The 26,030-nt window shown below is 39.3% G+C and overlaps 2 protein-coding genes across 2 annotated transcripts in view; one reads left to right on the top strand and one right to left on the bottom strand.

Annotated features, from left to right (window-relative positions):
- Window positions 1-19,696, bottom strand: part of tlcd2 (TLC domain containing 2) — a 36,515-nt gene extending 16,819 nt beyond the window's left edge. Inside the window, exons 1-4 of the mRNA XM_037677787.1 lie at window positions 19,395-19,696; window positions 12,700-12,954; window positions 12,374-12,456; window positions 5,734-5,816 (exon numbers count right to left, since the gene is read on the bottom strand). Coding sequence (XP_037533715.1) covers window positions 5,734-5,816; window positions 12,374-12,456; window positions 12,700-12,954; window positions 19,395-19,696 — 723 coding nt within the window. The remainder of the gene's footprint in view (window positions 1-5,733; window positions 5,817-12,373; window positions 12,457-12,699; window positions 12,955-19,394) is intronic.
- Window positions 19,697-21,714: 2,018 nt separating this feature from the next.
- The window catches only part of aifm4 (apoptosis inducing factor mitochondria associated 4), a 14,688-nt gene continuing 10,372 nt past the window's right edge, over window positions 21,715-26,030 (top strand). The window contains exons 1-4 of the mRNA XM_037677479.1: window positions 21,715-21,806; window positions 22,777-22,871; window positions 22,970-23,079; window positions 23,161-23,270. Of these exons, the coding sequence (XP_037533407.1) occupies window positions 22,783-22,871; window positions 22,970-23,079; window positions 23,161-23,270 (309 nt within the window). The 5' untranslated portion in view covers window positions 21,715-21,806; window positions 22,777-22,782. The remainder of the gene's footprint in view (window positions 21,807-22,776; window positions 22,872-22,969; window positions 23,080-23,160; window positions 23,271-26,030) is intronic.

Raw genomic sequence — 26,030 nt, 5'->3', positions numbered from 1 at the left:
AGTTGCAGATCTTTTTGTCCTGACCTACACAGCAGCAGGTGGACCATTCTGATTTATAAAACAGTTCTCTGCAACAGATGTGGAACAATCCTCTCGTCCTACTGTAACTGTGGCAACGGTGATTTCCCCGTTAGGATCTACTTCTTCACCTTCTATTACTACAACTTGCTGTCCTTTATGGATGGAGTCCCATGGTGTGCAGAAGTAAGATCTTACGGTAAGTGCATTTTTTTGTTAGTTTGTTTGTGAACTTGGCATTTTGAGTGAAAAAAGGGTAAAGGTTTTGTTAGGCTGTCCACACAAGAACACATCAATGGCATTTAAGGATTTTCTCACTCTGACTCTTGTTACGTAAAATACACTTCAGAGGCTCGTAAAAACGTCATTTCCATGTGAACGCAAGGTTGAAATGTTAAAAACTTGCGTATAATCCACATAATGCACTTCCCTTGTGGACGGGGCTAGCATTTTATTATTCTGGAGACTTTAAACAGAAAGAAGAACCTGAAGTAGTTATTCAGGTTTTACAGGTACCAAAGATGAAGATCTGAAGCAGACTTCTAATAACCTTTGCAGTCACCAGCAACAGTCAGGTTGTAAAATGTGAAATTTCCTGATTGCTGCAGGAGACTGCTTCACGCTCACCCCACAAAAATCTATTTTTATTCATGACAGACTGAGAAACTCCCTTTGTGTCCAAGAGATTAATCATGAAGAGGAAATATGGCTGAAGGGTCAATGTAAAAACAAGGCTAGGAGGGTTTCTAGGTTACAAGCATGCAAACACAAGCACGTTGTTGCATCACTGATTGCTGCTAGGACTGACGTTTTTTTTCTATTAAATTACTGTATCATCGAGCAACGGAAGGAGCTCAAGACAAAAAAAACAAACATCCAAATAATTTATGGTGGTGGGTTTTGTAGCCAAAGCTTTTTTAGTAACTGAACAAGTTGCGCTAAAGAGATTCAGAAAACACCGACAGAACAGAAGGTTTTGTGAAGTTTTGCATCAAAGTTTATTATAATAAGTAATTCATGCTAAACTGTAGAAAGAGCAGAGGGATGCTGGGAATCCATTTGCATCCCAATACGTTTCAAAATCCTTTTTTTATGTTTGATTTGAGTGTGCATCTGTAGAAGTACTAAAATTAAATTATGATGTTTCTGACCGAATCTTCATCAGTGCACTGCAGTCCAGATTGAAGCCGCTTTAGCTTGAAGGCAGACATGAAGATAGACCGGAGGTGACCCAGTGGACCCACGGTGCTCAGACTTGATGAAGACAAGCTCCTGATTTGGCTCATGTGTGCTACAATAACTGAATTACAACTAATGAAAGAGGACTGAGACATTCATAAAAGAAAATATCTGAGAAACTTTCCAATCTTTGCATGCTAAACAGCAAAAAGAGAGAAGAGAAACTCAATTTGTGGCATTTCTTCAGGTTAAAAAAATAATTAAATATAGCTGCTCTTATCCACATGATTACCTCCTCCTTGGAAAAAAGACTATCAACTGTTTGGCATCAATCTTCTCACGTTTAATTACCAGATAACTAGCGCCAAGACTTGTTGGTAATGGAAACTAAAACATGTTCCAAGTTGTTTTTACTGAAGAAAATACAAAGCAATAAAAAATAAGAACAGTAAAATAATTTTATTTTAATGTTTACTTAAAACTATTACTTTATAACCCTGCTGACCATTTTGTCATTACTTTTTATAAGCCTTCTTGGACTATGCATTGGTCTAAATTATTTCTGTCAGAGCTTTTACAACTTCCTGTTTTCTAAAGCAGAATGTTAACCACATGTTAGGTGACTCCGACAGGACCCACGTTTACCTCAGACAGAAGTGTGAGGCTGTAATCCCAACTTCAGTCAACGAGAAGGAAAAATAAAAAACTTTCTTCATGGAACATTTGACAGCATTTCTCCTGGACTGAAACAACAGAAGTCAGCAAATCCGGTCTCCGACCACATGCTGCTCCATGATTTGCTTGTAAGACGAACCAAACCCTCACTGCAGATTGAAGAAGGGCTGAATCACCCCTTGGTGTCAACCACATCATTACGACTACCCCGTCTTGGTTTAAAATCTCAAAGTAGTGGCTGAAATATTTTTCAACAAAATAGGACACCGCTTCAGAAGTTGATACTCTCTTGTCGCAGACACACCTTGATGCTAACAAACAAAGCCAACATGCCCGTTTATGATTATTTAGTCTGCAGTTAGAGCAGGTCAGCGTTTCAGACAGATGAGAGCACTGATAAGAGTGTGATCTTGTAAGTGCATTAATGTTCTGTGAATGCTGGAGTGCTCTCCAAAGCTTTGTAGATAAATCTGATGAACTACACATTGATCTGTTAGGAAATCTCCTTTGTTTTCCCCTGACACTGTTACCTTCACTTCACCAGGAAAAAAACAACATTTATTCTCCAGACTGAAATTGTTCTGACCACAGTCTACTGCAGGTAAGACACTGACTTCTGAGTTTTTCACACAGACTTCCATTGTATAATATCTCATCTATCTTGCTGTTTTCAATCACACAGAACAGCCTCTCCCACTCCAGTTCCTTCATTTACATTCATATATCATAGTCCAGACAGAGTACAATTAGCAAAGCAATAAAGTGGGATGAAAACTAGAGCTGGAGATAAATTACAGAGCAATCTATAAATTACAGAGCAATCTTCTGCTCATGACTGTATGACCTTGGACGTGACATAATCTGTGTGCGGACAGAAAACAAAAAAAAAATGACATGACAAGAAATCAGTCATAAAAAGGGTTAATATAAAGTTTGCACCAGATACGTTGACATTTAAAATCAAGCAGAGAGGTTCAGGAGAAAGAATGAATGAGAATCTGTGCAAAAAGGCAACAAAGAAGGCAAAGAGAGCGAGTTCCTCAAGAAGCAGAGAGCTCGACAAATGAGGCAAACCTCCATCTGTGCCACGCTCGAATCACAATTTGAAGCCTGCTGGTATGACCCAAACATCCACTCACTGAACTCTCCAGATGAGACGGAGAAAAGGCTGAACTTCTGAGAAAAACAACTCATCTACTACTGTTAACTCTGTTAGACATGGATGACTAAAAATCTACACCAGCATGATTCCCGGAACTGGAAATATTAATATTTTCCAGCACTGGAACACAGTTTTTTTTTTTATGAACGTATTTTTTCCAGTCAGTCACTTTAATTTGTCTGAATTACAACCACATCTGAGAGCATGTTTCAAAGGTCTAAACGTGTGCAAAGTCAGATCATAATGCACATAAAAAGACTGAAATAAAATATAATAAAAAAATTATTTGTCAAAAGAGGTAAAACCAGGGCAGTATGGTGGCACAGTTGGTAGAGCTGCTGCTTCTCAGCGAGCAGGCCACCAGTTCAAATCCTGGTCAGGGATCCTTCTGGGAGGAGTTTGCATGTTCTCTTGGTGCATGCGAGGGTTTTCCTTGGGTACTGGTTTCCTCCCACTGACCATAAACATGCATGTTAGACTGATTGGTGACTCTAAATTGTCCCTAGGTGTGAGTGAGAATTTGAATATTTGTTGGTCTCTATGTGTCACTGTGATGGACTTGTGACGTCTCCAGGGTGTCCCCCACCTCTCTCACAGTGACTGATGGATATGGGCACCAGTGACCTCTGCGACCCGAAAAGGAAGCAGGTAAAGATGATGGATGGACGGAGGTAAAACCAGCTCCTCCTCAAAGAAGTTTTTAATCCAACAAGGAAGTCAGAATTTTTTCAAGCGAAACACAGAAGTCCACTGCTGCGGGTGAAACCAGGAACATTATGCGCACGCACGCACGCACGCACGCACGCACGCACGCACGCACACACACACACACTTGTTGTTTCTCATTTTTGTTGCAAGAGTATCTTAGCATCATAAGTATTGATAAAGGTCAAATTAGCAGATTTTATTGTGCAACGGAAACAACTGCAAGAAGCTTTTATTTTCATGCCAAAAAAGCTTTTATACCACCAATTTTTACATTTCACAATGAAATACTTCCACATACTATATTTTAAAAAATAATAAACAATGCTCTGAGACATAAACCCAAGCAGAAATCATGTCTGCAACACTAATCCACTTCAATCCCTTAAATAAACCATGTTTGCAAGGTGAGAGAGCCTGAAAACAAAGTGATACACAACATCAACACCGTGTTGGATGTTAGTCATGGAGGCAGAAGTGGGAAGACAAAAGTATTTGCTCAGTATGTGGGGCTCTGTCACCACCTCAGGTTATTTACTGAAATAGTATATACCTGAGCCAACTCTTCCACCAGGAACACATGTGTCAGAACAGCAGCATGCTGTGGGTCAAGACCACTGAAGTTTAGTGGAACATGATGGTAACTGTCAGGAGGTTGAGGTAATAAAGTGAAACTGATGAAGCCAGGTGGAGTTTAGTTGGTGCTTTCAGAGTGTGTGAGCCCTTTTGTACCTCCATTATTTAGTCTTTGTAACTTGACAAGAAAGAAAAGTATATTTTTTGTAAGTTCACACATCTGACAAGTTCACTATTTTATAGTTTGTATATTAGGTAGGAAGCAAAATAAAAACTAGAAAGCATCGTTTCCTCAAATGATCTATATATAAAGACGCTTTCTAAAAAAATTGAATATCATGGAAAAGTTGTTTAACTTCCATAATTCCATTCAAAAAGTTAATCTTTGAATCGATGATAGATTTAGGGTCAACAAGTTTAAACAATTTCAAGCATTTTTGTTTATTTTTACATAATTTAGGCTTCCAGCTCATGAAACCCACGAAAACAGGATTTCAAAAATATTACTATTATTATTTATTATTTTATATATTTCAAAAATATATAAAAATTTATATATTTATTCATTTTTTTATGATTCATGCAGGAGATACAAAAAAAAATTAAAAATCACTTTCATTTTTGAAACTAACATTCTGAACTATAATATAACAAGTTTATGGGAGCTTGTGTTTTTCCACCAATATTCTGGAGGGATTTGAAAGGAAAACTCCTATAGCAATGAGAGACACAATGGGTTAAAGAAGACAAAAATGTCCACGTTTTGATGTATAATTTGTACATGTAACAAAATAATTGTGGAAATAAACAGTGCTTGCAAAATATTTCAAAACGTCAAACTGCTCAAAACTTGGTGTCAACTATCATTTGAACATTCTGTGGAAAAATCAGTAAATAAATAAATCTAAACTGTTTTTCTGTTAAAACTATAAAACGTATCTTTGTGTCTGTCCACATATTTGGACTCAATGACATATTAGAAAATAAGAAATTAGATTATTAGAAAATTAGACATGACATATTTAAACTTGTATATTTACATCATATTATAAACAATGTTTCTGCTGAGTTTGTCAGAGCTACTACGCTCCAAAAATGTCTGAGTTTGCCAAATTCCCATTGAGCTCCGTATTAATTTTCTTGCAGTTTTTAGCTAATTTTATTGGCATTGTGCAACATACTGTAACTCAAAGTCATGGTATGCTATTCCCAATGGAGCTGTATGTTTTGGTGTATAAATTGTGTGTATTATTTCAAAGCTGAGGCGCAGGAAGGAAAAGTGAACCAGACAGTAATAAAGGTGCTTCAGTGTTTATGGATTTGTGCCATTAAGCAGACAATACCAGTCTGACACCTTGTTGGTGCTTCTTCAATCAAAGCTTATTTTTCTGTGCATCAGCACTGCCTGAGAGACCTACCACAGTGTGATGGAAGAGCAGCTCCCAGGACTGACTGAGCTTCTGGTTGAACACCATGTCAAAGAAGTCATAGATGAAGTAACCTGAGGAGACAAAAAACATCTGTTAATGCCATCACTTTGCTTCAGCACTTCATCCGTTAACCCCAAAATGCAACAGATTATTTTGACAAAGGACCGCCTTGAGCTAATCAAGTGCATCGGTGGGGGGCTTTGTCTCCATGACGACGGCGAAAGCAACCACTATGCTTCTTAGTGTGGGGCTATTCATTTCCACCACCAGCTGTATCCATGACAACAACATTTAAGAACACTGAAAAAAATGATGGAGGGGTGAGGATGAGGGACAGCGAGCTACGAGAGAGACTGGGCTCAGGGGAGGCGGAATAAGTAAAACTTTTTTAAGTATTGTCTGACCCACATTAATTCAAGTGATGAACGCTGACACGGTAAGAAACACAAACGCATCTTGTTTTTAAATGATGGGCTTTTCTTTTTGTGTGGTGTGAGAATGATGCCAACGTAAAGGCTCTGTAAAACCCATGTTCACACTGAAAACAGGAATCAGACATGTTCAACTTTTAATGGCTTCCAACTGAAGCATGAAAATAGGCCCAAAAAAATGTTGCAAACTTGATTTTTGTTTGTTTCATGCAAGTAAACCTTAATGTTTTTGATGCAAAATATTCAAGTGGGCATGAGTTACGATAAGTATAAGAACAGAGGTCGTTGCTTTCTTGTCTGACGTGGTGTAGTGACGGATACTGGTGAGCAAAGGAAACTATTTTTTCCACCATCAGGTGCAATGGAGAAGCCAGGGGGTGGCTCATGGTGGCCTTTGCCTCCATAGATTAATCTTCAGTCACCACAATCATTTGAGGAAACTATACTCTTAAGCAATATAAAAACTAGAAAGTATCGTTTCCTCAAATGATGGGGTGGCCGGTCACACATGTGGTGGTGGCCATCTTGGATTTTGACCTGGCATCCCGATTTTTGAAGGAACCTTTCCTACACCTAGATGCAGCCACACACCAAAATAGAAGACTGTACACAAATTATTTTTCAAGTTATTCTGCTCACGATATGCACGGACAGCGAAACTCCCAATTCTGCCTTGTTGCTCCACGACAGGGGACAAGAATCTCAGTTTGGGGAAAAACTGAAGGCATGGAGGCTGCACAGCTGCAGAAAGAAAAGCTCTGCAGAGAGTGGTGAAGGCTGCACAGATGTCCGTTGGAGTCAGCCTCCCCACCATCACAGATGTCTACACCTCTAGATGCAGGAAGAGGGCCACCTGCATCATGAAGGACCCCACTCACCCAGCACACACACATTGCCCCGCTCCCCTCAGGAAGGAGGTTGCAGAGCATTAAGTGTAGAACCACTAGACTGAGGAACAGCTTCTACCCTGAAGCCGAGTCATAAATCCCTAACCAGAAAAATCACTGTAATGCCACTTTAATTTGTGACGTGCTGCTGATTATTTCATGTCGCTGTATTCATTCATTCATACCCATCTGCTCAGAGTAACTCATGTTCGAGCTGCTGTTGTTACGCCATACTGTTTGACATTAGTAGTGACCAGTGTACATCTTAGAGCTTTTAGCGTACCGTTTGGTGTTTATTTAGCGTATATCTTAGATTCTTACAGGTTTTTTTTACACTTTATATTTTTGCTATTGTTGGATGTAAATGGGACCCTGTGTACATAATTTCATTCCACCTCATGTACCACATGTGGTGAAATGACAATAAACCTACTTGAACTTAATCTCAAAAACTGAGTTTACATCCAACAGGTTTGATGAAAGCAGCAACTTGGAATGCTTCAAAGACCAAAGTGGACTGCTGCCATCTTAAAATAGCTCCAATCTAAAAAAATAAAATAAAATTCTTGTTGGTTTATGCAAAAGAAACTTTATGAACCTTTAAACACACATTAGTTATTTACAGGGAATTGTATAAGACAGGGTTCTGCCAGAATCATTCCCAATATTCTTTCTCAATTAACCATGTCATGTGAAATTTAATGCAATGTAACGATCTAATGTGAAACTGACAGCAATGTAAAATGTTATAAAATAAAGTTCCCATGAACCACTATGAACGTTTGGAGATGGAAGCCATTTGAAATGGCACTTAGGTCGTAGGTACATTTGGACTAGCCTTTAGTTGACTGGTTCTGTTGGACAAATTATTTCTACAAACTAAAGACGTTCAAGAACATTTCCGCAATGGGTACAAAATAAATGTGCATCTTTTTCACAGAAACCCAATTCAAAGCGGCCAAATTATTATTTTACGTCTCGTCCTGTGAATGTGGACTTTAAGCACCTGCCACTGAAAACAAAAGGGTGATCCTGTTTTTGCTGGCGTATGTGCATACATTGCTTCAAGGAATGTTAGACCTTTATTGTATTTCATTTTTACATAAAACTGACATGTTAAGCATCAAAAGGTCCTTATTTTACCATTTTCAAAATATCTTCACATGCAGTAGTACTTAGCATCCTTATCAGCTTGTCATTTATCACACGTAACTCACTTTTCCATTCTGCTCTAAAGACACATATGACTACAAACTGACACAAACATACACAAGAACAGATGTTAACAGTCTATACTGTCAAACATCTGCCCAAGTTATGAAGTGACATTAAACAACGTCTCCATTCAGCAACTGGAGAATAATTTATGGGAGTGGTACGAACAATCCAAATGATGGCACAATTCTGGTGGGAGGGTTCCAGAAGAGCATTGCAGTGTGGATGGGTGTGAACCCAGTTAAATCTATTTGTTTGGAGGAATTATGTTGGGCGAAAAACGGCTCGCAGAGGATTCCCAGGATGTTTGACATTCTTTTGGGACGTCTGGCCCTGAAAGCTGGAAAGGCGAGGAGCAGCATTAGGGATGTGAAGCTCAATGAAGGGCTTTGTAGCTAGTCCCAGGCACCAGGCATTACTCCTTACACTCATGTGACATCACCAAGACTAATGCAACTGTGCAAAAAATCATTTCATTAACGCCAGCTGCCCACTGGCTGCAACAGAGCAAGAGTCCATCCACACTGCAGTGCTCCTCTGTATGGAGGACGGAATGTGACAAAATGAAATAAATACATACATAATTAAATGTATCATTTAATTATTAAATACATAATTAAATCAATAAATATACAATTAAATTATGAAGTACACCATTAAATAATTAAATGTACTTTTTAAATTATTATTTCATGATTTATTTATTTAATTTTGTCACCTTCCGCCCTCCAGTAATCACCATGAAATTATGTTAGCTGTCAGCGTCACTTGTCAAACTCAGTGGGCGGGACTAACCCTAACCCTGACGCCTGATTGGCTGCTCCTCACAGTAAGCCAAGACAAATTGACCACTTATTAATTTTATTACTCACGAAATGTTAACAACAGTGTGAAGAGATACATTTCTGCTGCTACATTTGATTTTTATTGTTTAAACATGAATGAATATGTAAAAAAAAAATATGAAACTGGAACTGTCCCCGTTTCTTAATTTCATCTTGATAACATTTAATTTTTATTTTTTTTTGGTCTATGAGCTGGAAATGGCCCCATATTTAACTTCAGAAATCTGGTCGCCTTAACATGGAGGGAGATGCCATATTTCATGGTGACACACAAGGGTGGAATGTGACTAAATTAAATAATTGAATAAATCATGAAATAAATAATTTAACTGTATATTTAATGGTGTATTTAATAATTTAATTGTTTATTTAATGATTGAATTATGTTTTCAATAACCAAATGACATTTCATTATTGTGTATTCATTTATTTCATTTTGTCACATTTCATCCTCCACAGTCCCTTCTCACTTCAGAATAAATAAATTATTGGGAAAGTTAAAAAATATAATAAAATAAAAAATAAAAAACAAGGTAAGTTGCTATTTTAGGAACGTTAGTTAGCATGTGCCCCAAGGTTTGAGAAAGCATAATGGAATAAAGCCAAATCTTAATTTATACAAGCCTATATTTTGGGGGGTTGGGTACAGTGTGGGATGGGTGGTGGCCGAGGGCGGGGACCCTGGCGGTCTGATCCTCAGCTACAGAAGCTGGCTATTGGGACGTGGAATGTCACCTCACTGGTGGGGAAGGAGCCTGAGCTGGTGTGCGAGGTTGAGAAGTTCCGGCTAGAAATAGTCGGACTCACCTCTACGCATGGCTCTGGAACCAGTTTTCTTGAGAGGGGCTGGACACTCTTCCACTCTGGAGGTCCCTGTATGACCGGTGTCAGAGCCTGGTCCACATCGCCGGCAGTAAGTCGGGCTTGTTCCCGGTGAGAGTTGGACTCCGCCAAGGATGCCCGTTGTCACCGATTCTGTTCATAACTTTTATGGACAGAATTTCTAGGTGCAGCCAAGGTGTTGAGGGGATCCGTTTTGGTGGCCTTAGGATTGCATCTCTTCTATTTGCAGACGATGTGGTCTTATTGGCTTCATCAAGTCGTGATCTACAGCTTTCGCTGGAGCGGTTTGCAGCCAAGTGCGACGCGGCTGGGATGAGGATCAGTTCCTCCAAATCCGAGGCCATGGTCTTGAGCCGGAAAAGGGTAGAGTGCCCTCTCCGGGTCAGGTAGGAGGTCCTAAGCAATTTTAGCCACTCCCAGGTGCAAAGGCAGAGCCAGGGGTGGGCCATTGGTGGCCACTGTAGATTAATCTTGGGCCACCCCAATCATTTAAGGAAGCTATACTTTAAAGCAATATAAAAAATAGATTAGATTTAGCTTTATGCACTGACGTCACAGTTTCTAAAATTGACAACAAAAAAAAGCTTTTATGGTAAACAAACAGTTTGGTATTTACATTTACCAGCAACACAAAGTTCAGATATTTTTTTCTGAAAGATTCCTCAATTTATGATTGTCCCTCAACAAGTCAACACTCAGTAACGTGCAAAAATCTTGAGCAATCAGTCATTTTGTATTATTCATCTTCCACTTTACTGCCTTTTAGAAAAGGGTCTTGAGCTAATGTTACTTAGTTGGGCCTTCAAAATGTAATTAAGTTTTTATTTGAACTTTGACAGCATTTTGAGTCCTTCACAACCAATTCCTGACTGTTTTCAGAGGAACAGTTTTGTAGTGTAAACGGTTTAACACAGACCCACAAAGATTAAATTATACAAAAGGCACCAAAAAGCACCCCAGTTGTAAGACAAGTACTCCACCAGGTACTAAACTAAATTTCTGGCACCATGGAGGAAAAAAAAGAGACCGCCTGTCCTCGTTCAGCAAATCTTAACTAACTAACCGTTACTTAGACTACAAGCATGTCTTAAAGATATAAAACCTGGATGACCCTAAATTTTCTGCTTTCGAACACAGACAAGAATGAGGTTTTAGTTTTTGGACCTGACTGAGCATCTTAGGAATAAATGTTTCAGTCTTTCACCCTCCTTAGAAGACATTAATCTGGCCTCCAGCTCTAATGTTAAAAATCTTGGTGTTATTTTTGATCAGGACATGTCTTTTATCCCCCACATTAAAAACGTTACTAGAACCGCCTTCTTCCATCTGCGTAAATCACTAAAATTAGAAACATCTTATCTAAAAAAGATGCAGAAAAACTGGTTCATGCATTTGTCACGTCTAGACTGGACTATTGCAATGGTTTATTATCTGGATGTCCAAAAACTTCTTTAAAACGTCTTCAGTTGATCCAAAATGCTGCTGCAAGAGTCTTAACTGGAGTTAGTGGGAGAGATCATATCTCTCCAGTTTTAGCTTCTCTCCACTGGCTCCCTATCAAGTGAATTCAAAATTTTACTTCTAACCTACAAAGCTCTCAACAACCTAGCTCCATCTTACATTACAGAGCTTATTGTTCCATATTTTCCTAACAGAGCATTTTGCTCTCAAAATGCAGGCTTACTCGCAAGTCCTAGAGTTTCCAAAGGCAGAATGGGAGGAAGATCTTTCAGTTATCAGGCTCCTCTCTTGTGAAACCAACTTCCAGTTTCTGTCTGTGAGGCTGACACATTGTCCAGTTTTAAGACTGAAGATTTTCCTTTTTGATAAATCCTATAGTTAGGGTTGGCTTGTTATGCTGCTATAGGCTTAGACTACTGGAGGACAAATCGCCCTAAATTCTTAAAATTGAATAGTTTTAATGTGATATTATTTCTATCTTAACATGTAATTTTTGACCTGCCATTGTGTATCTGTTCCTCTCAAACCCAGCCGGTCAAAGCAGATTGCCGCTAGTCCTGAGTCTGGTTCTGCTAAAGGTTTCTTCCTCATGAGGGAGTTTTTCCTTTCCACTGTCGCCTTCATGCTTGCTCAAGATGAGGATCTGCAGTGAAGTTGAACTCAAAGCAGTCTGCTCCTCAAATAATTAATGTTATTAACTTACTTTTTATGTAACCTGATGCATGCTCAATAATCCAGCACCCATACTTTTTATGTATATCAATGTTTAGTGCCCTGAGATGACTTCTGTTGTGACTTGGCGCTTTATAAACTGAATTCAACTGAATTAAAACTAAATTAAAAACCCATGGATGTCAGCAGATTAGTTAATCCTCTCGCACGTCACAAAAATCTAATTTAATCACACCAAAATGAGAATTAAAAACAAAAAGAAAAAGCTTCTCACCGATTGAAAATGACACCAAAGCGTGAGAAAACACAGAGTGGGTTTCAATCAGATCCTCAGCCATCTGTGGTTGAACAAAAAAGCTGAAAAGATAAAACAGAAGGTCACATTTTAAAAACAGAACTGAACTCTTGTTTTGAAGCAACACTGCTCCAACAGCAGGGGTGTTTTCAGCCACCCAAATGTTAAAAGCATATTGGAATTGCAGGAATCAGTGGAATGGCCTCTGGTTCTGATGACAGGAGCTGAACAGCAGCTAAAAACATCCCTGTTTGTTTGGTTCATCGTTCACAACAACACTTGGTGTAAAGCTCTGCTGCACTCACCACAGCACTGCCCAGAAGGCCGTGATGACACTGTGGACGAAGGATGTGGAGATGTTCCTCCATTTCCACGCATTCCTGCGCGCGGACTCGGGCACGGGGAGCATACCGACCCCGGCGTTCACGAGCCTGAAAACCCCCACGGAGCCCCCGGTGGTTAAAATCACCGAACCGAGCTCCATGGCGAGACAAGAGAGGCGGGAAGAAGAGACGGTGGATGTTCGTTTCTCGGGCAGGCGACCACGGCGCTCTTCGGTCCTAACAAGAAGGGACAGTCACGATGTCAGCGAAGTTTGACGAACGAACCCGAGCCAGTTAAACGTTCTCCCCTCGGTTTGGAGCTGAGGACTGCTTGGCTGGTTTGTTTCTCGTGCGCTCTGCTCACAGGTAAAACCGATGGACGCACGCGGCAGGCTTCTCTGACAGTTGTGAAACCGCCCTTTTATGAAACCGTGCTCCCCGGCAGCTTGTGTAACTTTTTCACGTTACCAAAACAACGGGTTCTACCCGCCCTACTACACAGGGGCGCGGCCACCACGAGCGCGCTTCACGCGTTGTTAGGTTGCGTTCACGTACCGTCGGAAAAAACCGATGAGCACAAACTGATTAACTAAGGAGAGAATTTGCTCTATTTGCTCCGTAAGGAAGTCCTCGCAGAGATGTGACCAAGTCATTGTTTTTCAAGTCTCAAGTAAGTCTCAATATTTATCCCCAAGTCCTGAGTCTTAAGTAAAGAGTCAAGTGCCAAGTTAAGTCCCAAGACAGAAACTTGAAATTTCAAGTCCTTTCGAGTATTTTTTTTAAAACAAAGTTGACATGATATGCTAAATGTAAATAACAGACCGTGTGTTATTTTTAAAATCTGTATTTATCTCAAATCATGATGAAACATGTGCAACTGAACTTACCGTGTTAATAAAGTTGTTCTAAAACTGCACCTTTATATTGCACAGTTCAATTAAACTTAGCTGCAAGAATAATCTTCCTTTAAACTATAATTTTCCAGAACATTCAATGAAAAATGCAAAAGCAGAGCTCGAAGTTCAGACAAAAAGGGATGACATTTCCACAGTACATTACAAAGAACGATCACAGTCAATGTATTTCCTCGCTTCTCATCTGGTCCCTTAGTTAACATGTGTATCCATGTGTAAGTGACAAAGAGAAACAAAACAAATTATATATATATAATTTTTTTTTCATTCAACCTTTATTTAGACAGGTTAATCCCTTTGAGCCTTGAGGACTCATTTACAATAGATACCTGATTTCAAAAAAGAACAAGGACAACAGCGACAACAATAGACAGTTATAAAAAGGCATACAGATTTTTTTTTATACAAATAAGATGGCAAAAAAAAGTAACAAAAACCGCTAGATTATAAGGCAAATGTAGAAAACTAAAAACAGGAACATGTCTGCATCGGTCCCTGCCAACAGATTCTTAAAGCCACTTAGAGAGGTCAAGGTCGAGAGCTTCAGATCTTTTTGCAAGATATTCCAGGAAACAGGAGCGGAGTAGGAGAAGACCCTTTTGCCTAGTTCAGTCCGCACTGAGGGAACACTGCAGGTAGTAATGTCCTGAGAGCGCACGCTGTAGCTGCACTCACGCAGAGACATGTAGGAGGAGATAGACTGAGCTCAGCTGGCCGACATCAGGCTGTCTGCATCGGATCGAACGAGAGGAGGACACTGCAGAATCCGCTGAGCTCAAATATCCAACCTAAAATTAACGTCACTGTGGTTTTTAAACGTTAGATTATGGGTCATCAAGTCTTTTCAAGTAAACAGGTCAAAGGCCAAGTCAAGTCCCAAGTAATAGGTGTAAAAGTCCAAGTCAAGTCATAAGTCTCTGAACATTTTTTCGAGTCAAAAGTCATAATGACTCGAGTCTGACTCGAGTCCAAGTCATGTGACTCGAGTCCACACCACTGAATCCTCGATCTTCTCGAAGTAAAATAACGAACAAAATGACACACACAAAAATATATTTATTATAAGACGTAAAATTATAACTGACATGCACACAATTCATTCAACCTTTATTTATACAGGTTAATCCCATCGAGCCTCGTGGACTCAGACCTGATTATTGTTTTTTTGTTTTTTTACAAAGAGTGATGACAACAGTGGACAACAAAGACAAGACAATCATAAAATGTGCGTACAATTTTTTTTTTTAACAATTTAAAATAAAATGGCAACCAAAAGGACAATCTAAAGGAAAAGTAGCAAAAAAAACCCAGCTAGTCTTAAAAAAAGTAAAGTCTGGTCCTTTGGACATTCAAAAAACAAAACAAAACAAAAAAAATGTATCTTCAGTCTGAGAAGAAGTATTTCGGATGAAAGACTAAACGTTTCTACATTTTTTAAATTTTTTTTGTTGTTTTGTTTTGTTTTGTTTTTTGAATGTCCAGAGGACCAGGCTTAACTTTTTTTTAGATTTTTCTACCTGGATTATTGAGCATGCATCAGGATAAAAAACAGCTAGATTGTAAGGCGGTGTGGGATACTAAAAAGAACATATATGCACTGATTTGACAATAGTTATAAACTGACATAAAATGTGTTAAACATAAATAAATGTTTCACCAGCTAAACAAAAAAAATAAAAATCCAGATTATCAAAACAAATCGTAACTAACTAAAACTAAATTATAAACTCATAGGCCTCGGGTTATTATTATTATTATTAACATTATTATTATTATTATTATTATTATTATTATTGTTGTTGTTGTTATTATTCAGGGGCTATGGCTATGGCTCTGGGGCCACATGTGGCCCTTTCAAACTTTGACCAAAACAAACCACTGCTAGTTTTAACATTTTCATGTAATTTATTTAGCAAATTTGTGAATAATAGTAATAATACAAGGAGTAAAACATACTCAATTTAACTGTAAGCTTTATTTATGTGTTATGCTTTATTTTTTTTAAGTGGGATACTTAATTTTTCCACAATTAAAAGTAATTACTAGAAGCGTTCATTGTTTCATATTTTTTTTAATTGGTAAAAACTATTTAAAAAAAATCCTTCTTTACACTCATCCACCTCTTTTCTTTTGTCTTAAAATGTAAAAATATCAATAAGTGTTAAAAATCATTAGATATGTTTAGTTTTATGTCCTACTAGGTTGAAAAGCCTCCTCCAACAAATTTAACGTGGTCCACATGGCCACCAGTTGATAATAACAGTTGGAGCAGGTTTTTTGACTCCGGACATATAGTTTAGTGAACAAAGGAGCAGAAATGGCTCTTTGGATTGTAAAGGTTGCAGACCACTGTTATTGTTGTTTTCCTTCATTTCTGATATACTGGTCCATATCATAAAGACAAATAAAAGTACAAACCAGATTCCAAAAAAGTTGGGACACTAAACAAATTGTGAATAAAAACTGAATGCAAAGATGTGGAGGTGCCAACATCTAAAATTTTATTCAGAATATAACAGAAATCACAGATCAAAAGTTTAAACTGAGAGAATGTATCATTTTAAGGGAAAAATCTGTTGTTTCCAAATTTCATGGCGTCAACAAATCCCCCAAAATTTGGGACAAGTCCATTTTTACCACTGTGTGGCATCCCCCCTTCTTCTTACAACACTCAACAGACGTCTGTGGACAGAGGAGACCAGTTTCTCAAGTTTAGAAATAGGAATGCTCTCCCATTCATGTCTAATACAGGCCTCTAACTGTTCAATTGTCTTGGGCCTTCTTTGTCGCACCTTCCTCTTTATGATGCGCCAAATGTTCTCTATAGGTGAAAGATCTGGACTGCAGGCTGGCCATTTCAGTACCCGGATCCTTCTCCTACGTAGCCATGATGTTGTGATTGCTGCAGAATGTGGTCTGGCATTATCATGTTGAAAAATGCAGAGTCTTCCCTGAAAGAGATGACGTCTAGATGGGAGCATATGTTGTTCTAGAACCTGAACATAGTTCTCTGCATTAATGGTGTCTTTCCAGACATGCAAGCTGCCCATGCCACAAGTGCTCATGCAACCCCATACCATCAGTGATGCAGGCTTCTGAACAGAGCGTTGATAACAACTTGGGCTATCCTTGTCCTCTCTGGTCCGGATGACATGGCGTCCCAGTGTTCCATAAAGAACTTCAAATCGTGACTCATCTGACCACAGAACAGTCTTCCATTTTGCCACACTCCATTTTAAATGACCCCTGGCCCCAGTGCAAACATCTGCGCTTGTGGAGCTTGCTTAGAAATGGCTTCCTCTTTGCACTGTAGAGTTTCAGCTGGCAACGGCGGATGGCACGGTGGATTGTGTTAACTGACACTGCTTTCTGGAAGTATTCCTGAGCCCATTCTGTTATTTCCTTGACAGCGGCATTCCTGTTTGAGGTGCAGTGATGTTTAAGGGCCCGGAGATCACGAGCATCCAGTAGAGTTTTACGGCCTTGACCCTTACACACAGCGATTGTTCCAGATTCTCTGAATCTTTTGATGATGTTATGCACTGTTGATGATGATAACTTAAAAGTCTTTGCTATTTTACGCTGGGTAACACCATTCTGGTATTGCTGCACTATCTTCCTGCCCAACAATGGTGGAATAGGTGATCCTCTTACCATCTTGGCTTCTGAGAGACACTGACACTCTGAGAAGCTCTTTTTATACCCAATCATGTTGTCCATTGACCTAATTAGTGTTAATTCGTCTTCCAGCTGTTATATGCTCAATTTCCTTTTTCCAGCCACTTATTGCTACTTGTCCCAACTTTTTTGGGATTTGTTGACACTGTGAAATTTTGAATCAACATATTTTTCCTTTAAAATGTTACATTTACTCAGATTAAACTTTTGATCTGTCATCTATGTTATATTACGAATAAAATGTTGACATTTGCCATCTCCACATCATTGCATTCAGTTTTTATTCACAATTTGTTTAGTGTCCCAACTTTTTTTGAATCTGGTTTGTAAATACATTTAGAGAAATGACATCTTCTGCATAAACCTAGAATACTGAGGCTCTGAATGACTTCTGACATTTACTGAGGAAGCTGAAACTGAGTTGTGAAAGCTGGTGAAAGCTACAAGAAGCAGAATACGAAGTGGCAAAAGGCTAGATAAAATTAGCCAAACACTAAACGTAAAAGCTACTTGTAGCAAAAAACTTGCTTAAAGGAGCAAAACATAAACATAAAGCTAAATACAGTTTAAGCTAAATGTAGCAAATAGCCACGTGTAGCGAAAGGATAGGTAAAAGCTAACAAATGTTAACTAGAAGCTAAAAGCAGCAAAAGCTAACTTTATCAGTTGTTCCACCTGTGCTGCTAACCCTAACCCTCTGATGATCTCATTCCTAATCTGATCCATCCTTGTCACTCCTAAGTAGAACCTCAACATCTTCATTTCTGCCACTTCCAGTTCTTTCTCCTGTCTTTTTGTCAGTGCCACTGTCTCCAGACCATAAAACATAACTGGTCTCACCACTGTCTTGTAAACTTTTCCTTTGACATTTGCTGACACACTTTTGTCACAAATCATTACTGAAACTTTTCTCCATCCACTCCTTGAACTCTCTTTTTCACCTCTTTACCACACTCCCCATTTCAGTGGACACCAAGTACTTGAAGTCCTGCACCTTTGTGACCTCTGCTCCTTGTAGCCTCACTGTTCCACTTCTTACTACACCTGACTTTCATCCCTCTCCACCTCTCTAAAGTCTCATCCACCTGTTCGCTGTTCTCATTACGAGCCACGTTTTTCTCTGCAAACATCATAGTCCACAGGGATTCCTACCTGACCTCACCCAGTCCATCACCAGAGCATCGTTCAAGTCTCCACTTGATTATAAAAAATGAAAGCTGTGATGTTTGATTATATGGCGACACCTGCCGGCCATAAATGTTCTCAGCAGATAAACACAATAAGTTCATATCCTGCTTTCTTATTTATTACTACTAGCTCCAATAAGTCTAGTTTTGTTGGATTACTCTCCTCCAACAATTTCTTAAAGGGGTACCTTCTAGATACGTGTAAACTTGTAGTAGCCTGATATAAGTAATATAAGAATGAATCTGTATTGGCATTAAGTGGTATACAGATCAGTGAAGTTGGTTGAAAATATTTAGAAAAGTGGCAAAAATAGTTTTTAAAACTAGCTTGTTTTGTAAATTGCTAGAGACACTTTATTCTTAGGAAAACATTAATATCAATGATATAGTCATATTGTAGGCAGCACGGTGGCGCAACTGGTAGAGCTGCTGCCTCTCAGCAAGCAGGTCCCTGGTTCAAACCCCGGTCCAGGGGCCTTTCTGGGTGGAGTTTGCATGTTCTCTCTGTGCATGCATGGGTTTTCTCCGGGTGCTCCGGTTTCCTCCCACAGACCAAAAACATGCATGTTAGACTGATTGGTAACTCTAAATTGTCCCTAGGTGTGAGTGAGAGAGTGAATGGTTGTTTGTATCATTTGTCTTTGTGTCCCTTTGATGGACTGGAGACCTGTCCAGGATGTCCGCCGCCTCTCTCACATTGATGGCTGGACATGGAGTGACCCCTGTGACTTGAAAAGAATGAAGCAGGTAAAGATGATGGATGTTCTTAAGTGGTTTTCTTCTTATCTGAGCAACAGAACTTTGTCCATGTTTGCAAATAGCATACATATAGATCACTCTATTATTGTATGGTGTTCCTCAGGACTCAGACTTAGGTCCTATTTTGTGTCTTTTATACATCAGCCCCCTTGGGAATGTGGTGAAATGGTGTTCCACCCTCCCCACTCTGTGCACCAGGTGCAGATCAGATCGCACCACTGATTGATGTGCGTGGCAGATGCCTTTATATTTGGGCAGGTGGCTGCTACCAGGTGTGTCTTTGTTCCTCCTGCTGCACGTCAGCTGTTTGTGTGGCTGGTGGTCTCTTGGGTTCTGCTCATCTGAGATCCGTTGCTGCTCCACTGGCGTTATTGGCTGCAGCTGGAGCCCTTTGCAGTGCGCGGTGTCTACCTTCTTCTGACCTGCTGCTGATCTGCTCATTCCCCTGGTAGGCTGAGCTCCTGCTCCTCAGCACACAATTGAGCTGCGCACCGCTGTGCTTAAATGTCCCAGTGCACATGGACGCTCTGCTGTCTTGTATTGTCCTGGTTTGAGACAACTTTCAGAGTTTGGGCTGCTCCTCCACTGCATTTGTCGCTGCTATTTTTGCAGCCGGTCAATTGAACAGTGCATGTCTCCTCTGTCCTGCTCTAATGGGGGACGGGACTGGATATTAACAGTTTGTGCCACCATCTGTACTATGTTTGATTTATTATTGTATGTGGAATAACAGAAATATCTGCCTTTACCTCATGCTCCCCTTTTCCCCCCTCAGAGATTGAGTAGTAGGCCTAAAACCATGTGTTTTTAATAGGATTATCTGTTTTAATAAATTATATTTTTGTAGAACTCAGGCTGTGTCACGGTGTATTCTTCTGAACTGTGGTGTTTTTAAATTGTTGGGTAATAACATCCCCCACTGTTGTTGTTGGGTTTTATTCAAAACTATTTAAATCGCTCTCCCCTGTTAGTCACAGAAAGATTATCAGAATGTGTCTTACCATCTCTATGCTTATGACATTCAACCTTTATTTATACAGGTTAATCCCATTGAGCCTCAGGGACTCATTTACAAGAACATACTGTTCATTCTATGATTCAGAATTACACAAGTTAGCTGAATTAGTAAGCTGTTTCCCATATTAATGCATGGCTGTAACTGCCTTCAGTTAAATTCTAGCAAGACTGAAACCCTGATCGTTGCTCCTGAACAGAAAGTTCTTTGGATCAGGCAGCACCTCAGTTCTCTGGGCTCCTCTTCTCAGCTGAGCCTCAGAAACCTTGGTGATCTGTTCGACCAGTCCAATAACTGGTCATTGCACAAACATTCAAAACTTCTGGGAAAAAGTTGTTTTTAATCATTTGAGAAACATTTCTAAATTGAAGGCAATGTTATTCAAATTTAACCTGGAGATTATTATTCCTGGTTTTTTTTTTTTAAATCTCTTCTTGTTTAGATTGTTGTAATTCCCTTTTTACTTGTTTTAACAAATCTGCCGTCGCTCGTCTCCAGTGGGTCCAGAACACTGCAGCGAGGCTTTTAACAGGAACTAAGAGAAGGTCAACCAGTTTTATCTTCATTGGCTACCTGTTGAATTTAGAATTATTATTATTTTTTATTTTAGTCTTAACTTTTAGAGCATTAAATGGACGGGCCCCCATATATCACTATCACTATAAATATCATATTTTATCAGCTGCTTTTCCTGTTTTTGTTTCATTTTAAGTTTGTATCTGTAAAGCACATTATGATTTTATTTATGAAAGGTGCTAAAGTTTACTTACTTAATATATTGTCTCTGGTTTTCCTGAAATAGCAAATTGCATGTTTTAAAGCCATTAGCTGTCTAACCAATGTTTAATTTTCTTACTTTACCTTTAAAAACAGTAGCTACTTTTTGTTTCTTTACATTATCAAAATCTCTTTTTAGTTGAGAGATTTTAAATGAAAGGAGTTGTGACTTTAGAAAGTGCGCCGCTCAGCTATAATGTCTTTAAGGGGTCTGGTCCCATCTGGTGGTGGAGTTCCCCTCAGGTGCACTTCAGTTTTGAGTTTGCACCGTTTCTTGAAGTTTTGTTTCTTTAGTGTTCTTTTTTTTTTTTTTTGTATGCATTTTATATTACTTTATTTTCTTTGATTGCAGATTTATTTTTCTTTTGGAACGTGTTTCTGTGTGTGTTGGAGTTTGCATCATTCATGTGTTTGCTGCACGTTTAGCTGCTTGTAGCTCATTTGCACCACGGTATGTCGGCCACTGTAAACAGAAGCTGAGAAAACCACAGACATATATAGAGAAAACATCTGCAATCTCCAAGCGTCTCCGGAACTTCTGCGCATGCGCCTTACACACGCAGCACTGTAACCAAGGAAGTGCTTTGATTACGGTTGCTATGGGAGGAGCCGGCGGCGATCCCCAGCCGGGCGGTGTCGTCTGAGTTTAAGGGTTTGTTCTGCTGAAAGCCTGTTGATAGGAGTAAATACAGCCGTTCCGACCCACAACCATTATTATAATACATCAGAGGTCTTTGTTCGATCATTAAAACTACTCAGGTGAGTACGGAACTACATGTTCTACAGATTTAAACATGATACAGGCCACTGTAAATGTTAAATTGAGGTGTGGGATATAAGTTTTCATTTTGATTTAAGTTAAGAGCTTGAAATCCCTGATAATTTTCAATCAACCTCTTTGGCTTTTTTAGGTGTGTTGTTGACTTTAGAAGTTAGAATTTTACAAGTTGGTGTCAAGCTTTTTGCAAAAACTTGGTATTAAGTAAGATTCATTCAGAAATGTCTGTTATTCTGGTTTTTTTTTTTGTTTGTTTTTTTACGAACAGGTCATCATATATTATAATCTAACTTGGGCGTGTCAAACTGTTTTACATAACGCCAAAATTAAAATCATGGTCCAAGTCATGGGCCAGTCTCCATCCATATTGTTGAATAATTTCAATAAAGTGGCCTTGTTTTCAGAAGCAATATGTCAAATTACTCATTTAGATTTAAAAAAATAGCCTTGTTTTACGACATTACATAGAACTTAAAAATAACTTATTAAATACATATTTAAAAACGCAATTTTATGAGACTTAATCAAAAGATCAAAGTTCGTTATTTGCCATTTGTGCACAGACTAATAATCCAGGCACATTGGAATTCTTGTGCAGAGCTCTCAGTCATTAAACAACACTAAATAAAATATAAAAATAAGAACAAAGTATTTATTCACACTGATATGCCAGGATCTGGTGGACCAGTTCTTATTATATCAAAAACTATTTTATTGTGAGCCAGAAAAGTTGTAACATGGGCCATTTCTGGCCCAGGAACCTTGAGTTTGATACTTGAGACCTGACTAAACGATGGCAGAATTCAGCTTAGTCATGCGGAGACCTCAAAGAAGGCGCAGATGTTAATGTCTAAATTCAGTGAATGGGTGGAAGTACAGTACCACCCATATGTAGTAACCGATGTGTACGTTTCGGTGTAACAATACATGCATTTACTGTTCCTCTTGAAGAAATAAATGGACATGCACCAACAAGCAGGTCAAAGGGAAGAGCAGGAGGAGGTGACTGGACTGGTTTGTCAGGAATCTGAGCTCCAAGATGGACAGTGAGTCTCAGCTTACATTAATACTTAAAAAGGCTCATGTTTCAGATGTGATACACCTTCCCTATTTGTCTCATTTGCCACTTTTTGTATTCATAAAGAATGAAGGAGGTGACTGTGGAGGGTCAGAAGGTGCTGCTGGTCCGTACTCAGGGTCTGTACAGCGCTGTTGGGAGCAGGTGCTCTCATTACAGTGCGCCTCTAATTAAAGGTAAACTCTTCTTTTACTTTTGGGTTTCTTTTTTTGTGCATAAAAGACAGGTGTGTTAGATCTGAAGTAATGATGTTTCAGGAGCACTGGTTGGAGACCGAGTGAGATGTCCTTTTCACGGAGCCTGCTTCAACGTGAAAACTGGAGACATCGAGGATTATCCGGGCCTGGACTGCATACCCAGTTATAAGGTTAAACCCAAACCTGAGCTCGTAAAACCAACATAGGAGCTAATTGTTTCTCCATTTTCAACAATATACAATTTCATTTAGTTCAAAAATGTTTTTGTGTCTGCTGGTTTTCGTTCTGGCAGTACAGAACTTCCAACCAGAGGGTTAAGTTTCAATATATTACATTTTAAGTATCATAAACTTCTGCGAAGAAATACATCAAGATCTCGTTAATTCCTCCAAAAACATCATTTTGTTTAAAATCTCTTTTAGAATACATACTCTATGTTGGTCTTCTCCCACTTTTTACCATTATCCGCCATTTAGCTTTTAGCATTTAATAAAGTTTAGATTTTAGCCACGGTTTTGCCAAGTTTAGCTTTATCATCTGTTTTGTTATTGTAGCATTTGCTTTGTCAGTTTTAGTTTTAACATATTTTTTGCTACTTCCAGCTGTTGTTTTATTCATTTTTAGCATCTGTTTTATTGTTTTAGCTATCGTTTGGCTGACTTTAGCTGTAGCATTTATATTGCTGCTTGTAGCATGCGTTTTGTTAATTTTAGCTATTCAGTTTTTCAGTTTATTTATATAGCGCCAAATCACAAGCGAAGTTGTCTCAGGGTCCACATACATACAAAAGCCAATTAGTAAATTTCTCTTTCTAAGGAAGGAAGGAAGCAAGCCAGCAGACTCGTTGAATTGTCATTTCGTCACAGTCTCCCATCCTGAGCAAGCACAAAGGCAACAGAACAAAAACAGTCCAAACATAAAGCAGGTTCTAGTAATATTTCTAAAGGTGCCTCATCTGACAGGGAATCAGGGGTAGTAGAAGGAAGGATGGTGTGAATTTTCTCTCTAATTGAAATAATTTATTTATAAAGAATCTCATGAAGGGCAGCATGGTGGTGCAACTGGTAGAGCTGCTGCCTCTCAGCAAGCAGGTCCCTGGTTCAAATCTGGGTCCAGGGGCCTTTCTGGGTGGACTTTGCATGTTCTCTCCGTGCATGAGTGGGTTTCTCCAGGTACTCCGGTTTCCTCCCACAGACCAAAAACATGCATGTTAGGATGATTGGTAACTCTAAATTTTCCATAGGTGTGAGTGAGAGAGTGAATGGTTGTTTGTCTCGTTTGTCTCTATGTGTCCCTGCGATGGACTTGCGACCTGTCCAGGGTATACCCCGCCCCTTGCACATTGATTGCTGGACATGGGAACAGGCGACCCCCATGACCCAAAATGGAAGAAGCGGGTAAAAGATAATGGATGGATGGATGGATGGATGGATGGAAGAATCTCATGAAATCATCACTGCTTATAGTTGTAGGGATATATGGTTCAACAGAGATAGGATTTTTCATTAGTCTAGCAATAGTACTGAACAGAAACCTAGGGTTATTTTTATTCTCATCTATTAAAGATGAATTATTCATATTATTCATCTATTAAAGATGAATAATATAAAGTTCTAGCTTTACAGAGAGCTTTCTTATATGTTATCAGACTATCTCTCCAAGTTAAATAAAGTTCTTCCATGTTAGTGGATCGTCATTTTCTTTCCATCTTTCTAGATGCCTGTTTTGAATGATACCAGCATAATCCTAAGTACAGGTCCTTCTCAAAAAATTAGCATATTGTGATAAAGGTAATTATTTTCCATAATGTAATGATACAAATTAAACTTTCATATATTTCAGATTCATTGCACACCAACTGAAATATTTCAGGTCTTTAATTGTTTTAATACTGATGATTATGGCATACAGCTCATGAAAACCCAAAATGCCTGTCCCAAAAAATTAGCATATTTCATCCCACCAATGAAAGACAAGTGTTTTTAATACAAAAAACGCCAACCTTCAAATAATCATGTTCAGTTATGCACTCAATACTTGGTCGGAAATCCTTTTGCATGAATGTCTGCTTCAACGCGGCGTGGCATGGAGGCAATCAGCCTGTGGCACTGCTGAGGTGTTATGGAGGCCCAGGATGCTTCGATAGCGGCCTTAAGCTCATCCAGAGTGTTGGGTCTTGCGTCTCTCAACTTCCTCTTCACAATATCCCACAGGTTCTCTATGGGGTTCAGGTCAGGAGAGCTGGCAGGTCAATTGAGCACAGTAATACCATGGTCAGTAAACCATTTACCAGTGGTTTTGGCACTGTGAGCAGGTGCCAGGTCGTGCTGAAAAATGAAATCTTAATCTCCATAAAGCTTTTCAGCAGATGGAAGCATGAAGTGCTCCAAAATCTCCTGATAGCTAGCTGCATTGACCCTGCCCTTGATAAAACACAGTGGACCAACACCAGCAGATGACATGACACCTCAGTGACTGTGGAAACTTGACACTGGACCTCAAGCAATGTGAATTATGTGTCTCCTCTCTTCCTCCAGACTCTGAGACCTTGATTTCCAAAGGAAATGCAAAATTTACTGTAATCAGAGAACATAACTTTGGACCACTCAGCAGCAGTCCCAGGCGAGATGCTTCTGACGCAGTCTCTTGTTCAAGAGTGACTTGACCTGGGGAATGCGGCACCTGTAGCCCATTTCCTGCACACGCCTGTGCACGGTGGCTCTGGATGTTTCTACTCCAGACTCAGTCCACTGCTTCCGCAGGTCCCCCAAGGTCTGGAATCGGCCCTTCTCCACAATCCTTCTCAGGGTCCGGTCATCTCTTCTCGTTGTGCAGCGTTTTCTGTCACACTTTTCCCTTCCCACAGACTTCCCACTGAGGTGTCTTGATACAGCACTCTGGGAACAGCCTATTCGTTCAGCAATTTCTTT

This window comes from Nematolebias whitei, chromosome 6 (assembly GCF_014905685.2).
Source record: "Nematolebias whitei isolate Nwh7 chromosome 6, NemWhi1, whole genome shotgun sequence".
NCBI lineage: Eukaryota > Metazoa > Chordata > Actinopteri > Cyprinodontiformes > Rivulidae > Nematolebias > Nematolebias whitei.
The sequence above is the reverse complement of the archived record's forward strand: the minus strand, read 5'-3'. Positions and strand labels throughout refer to the sequence as shown.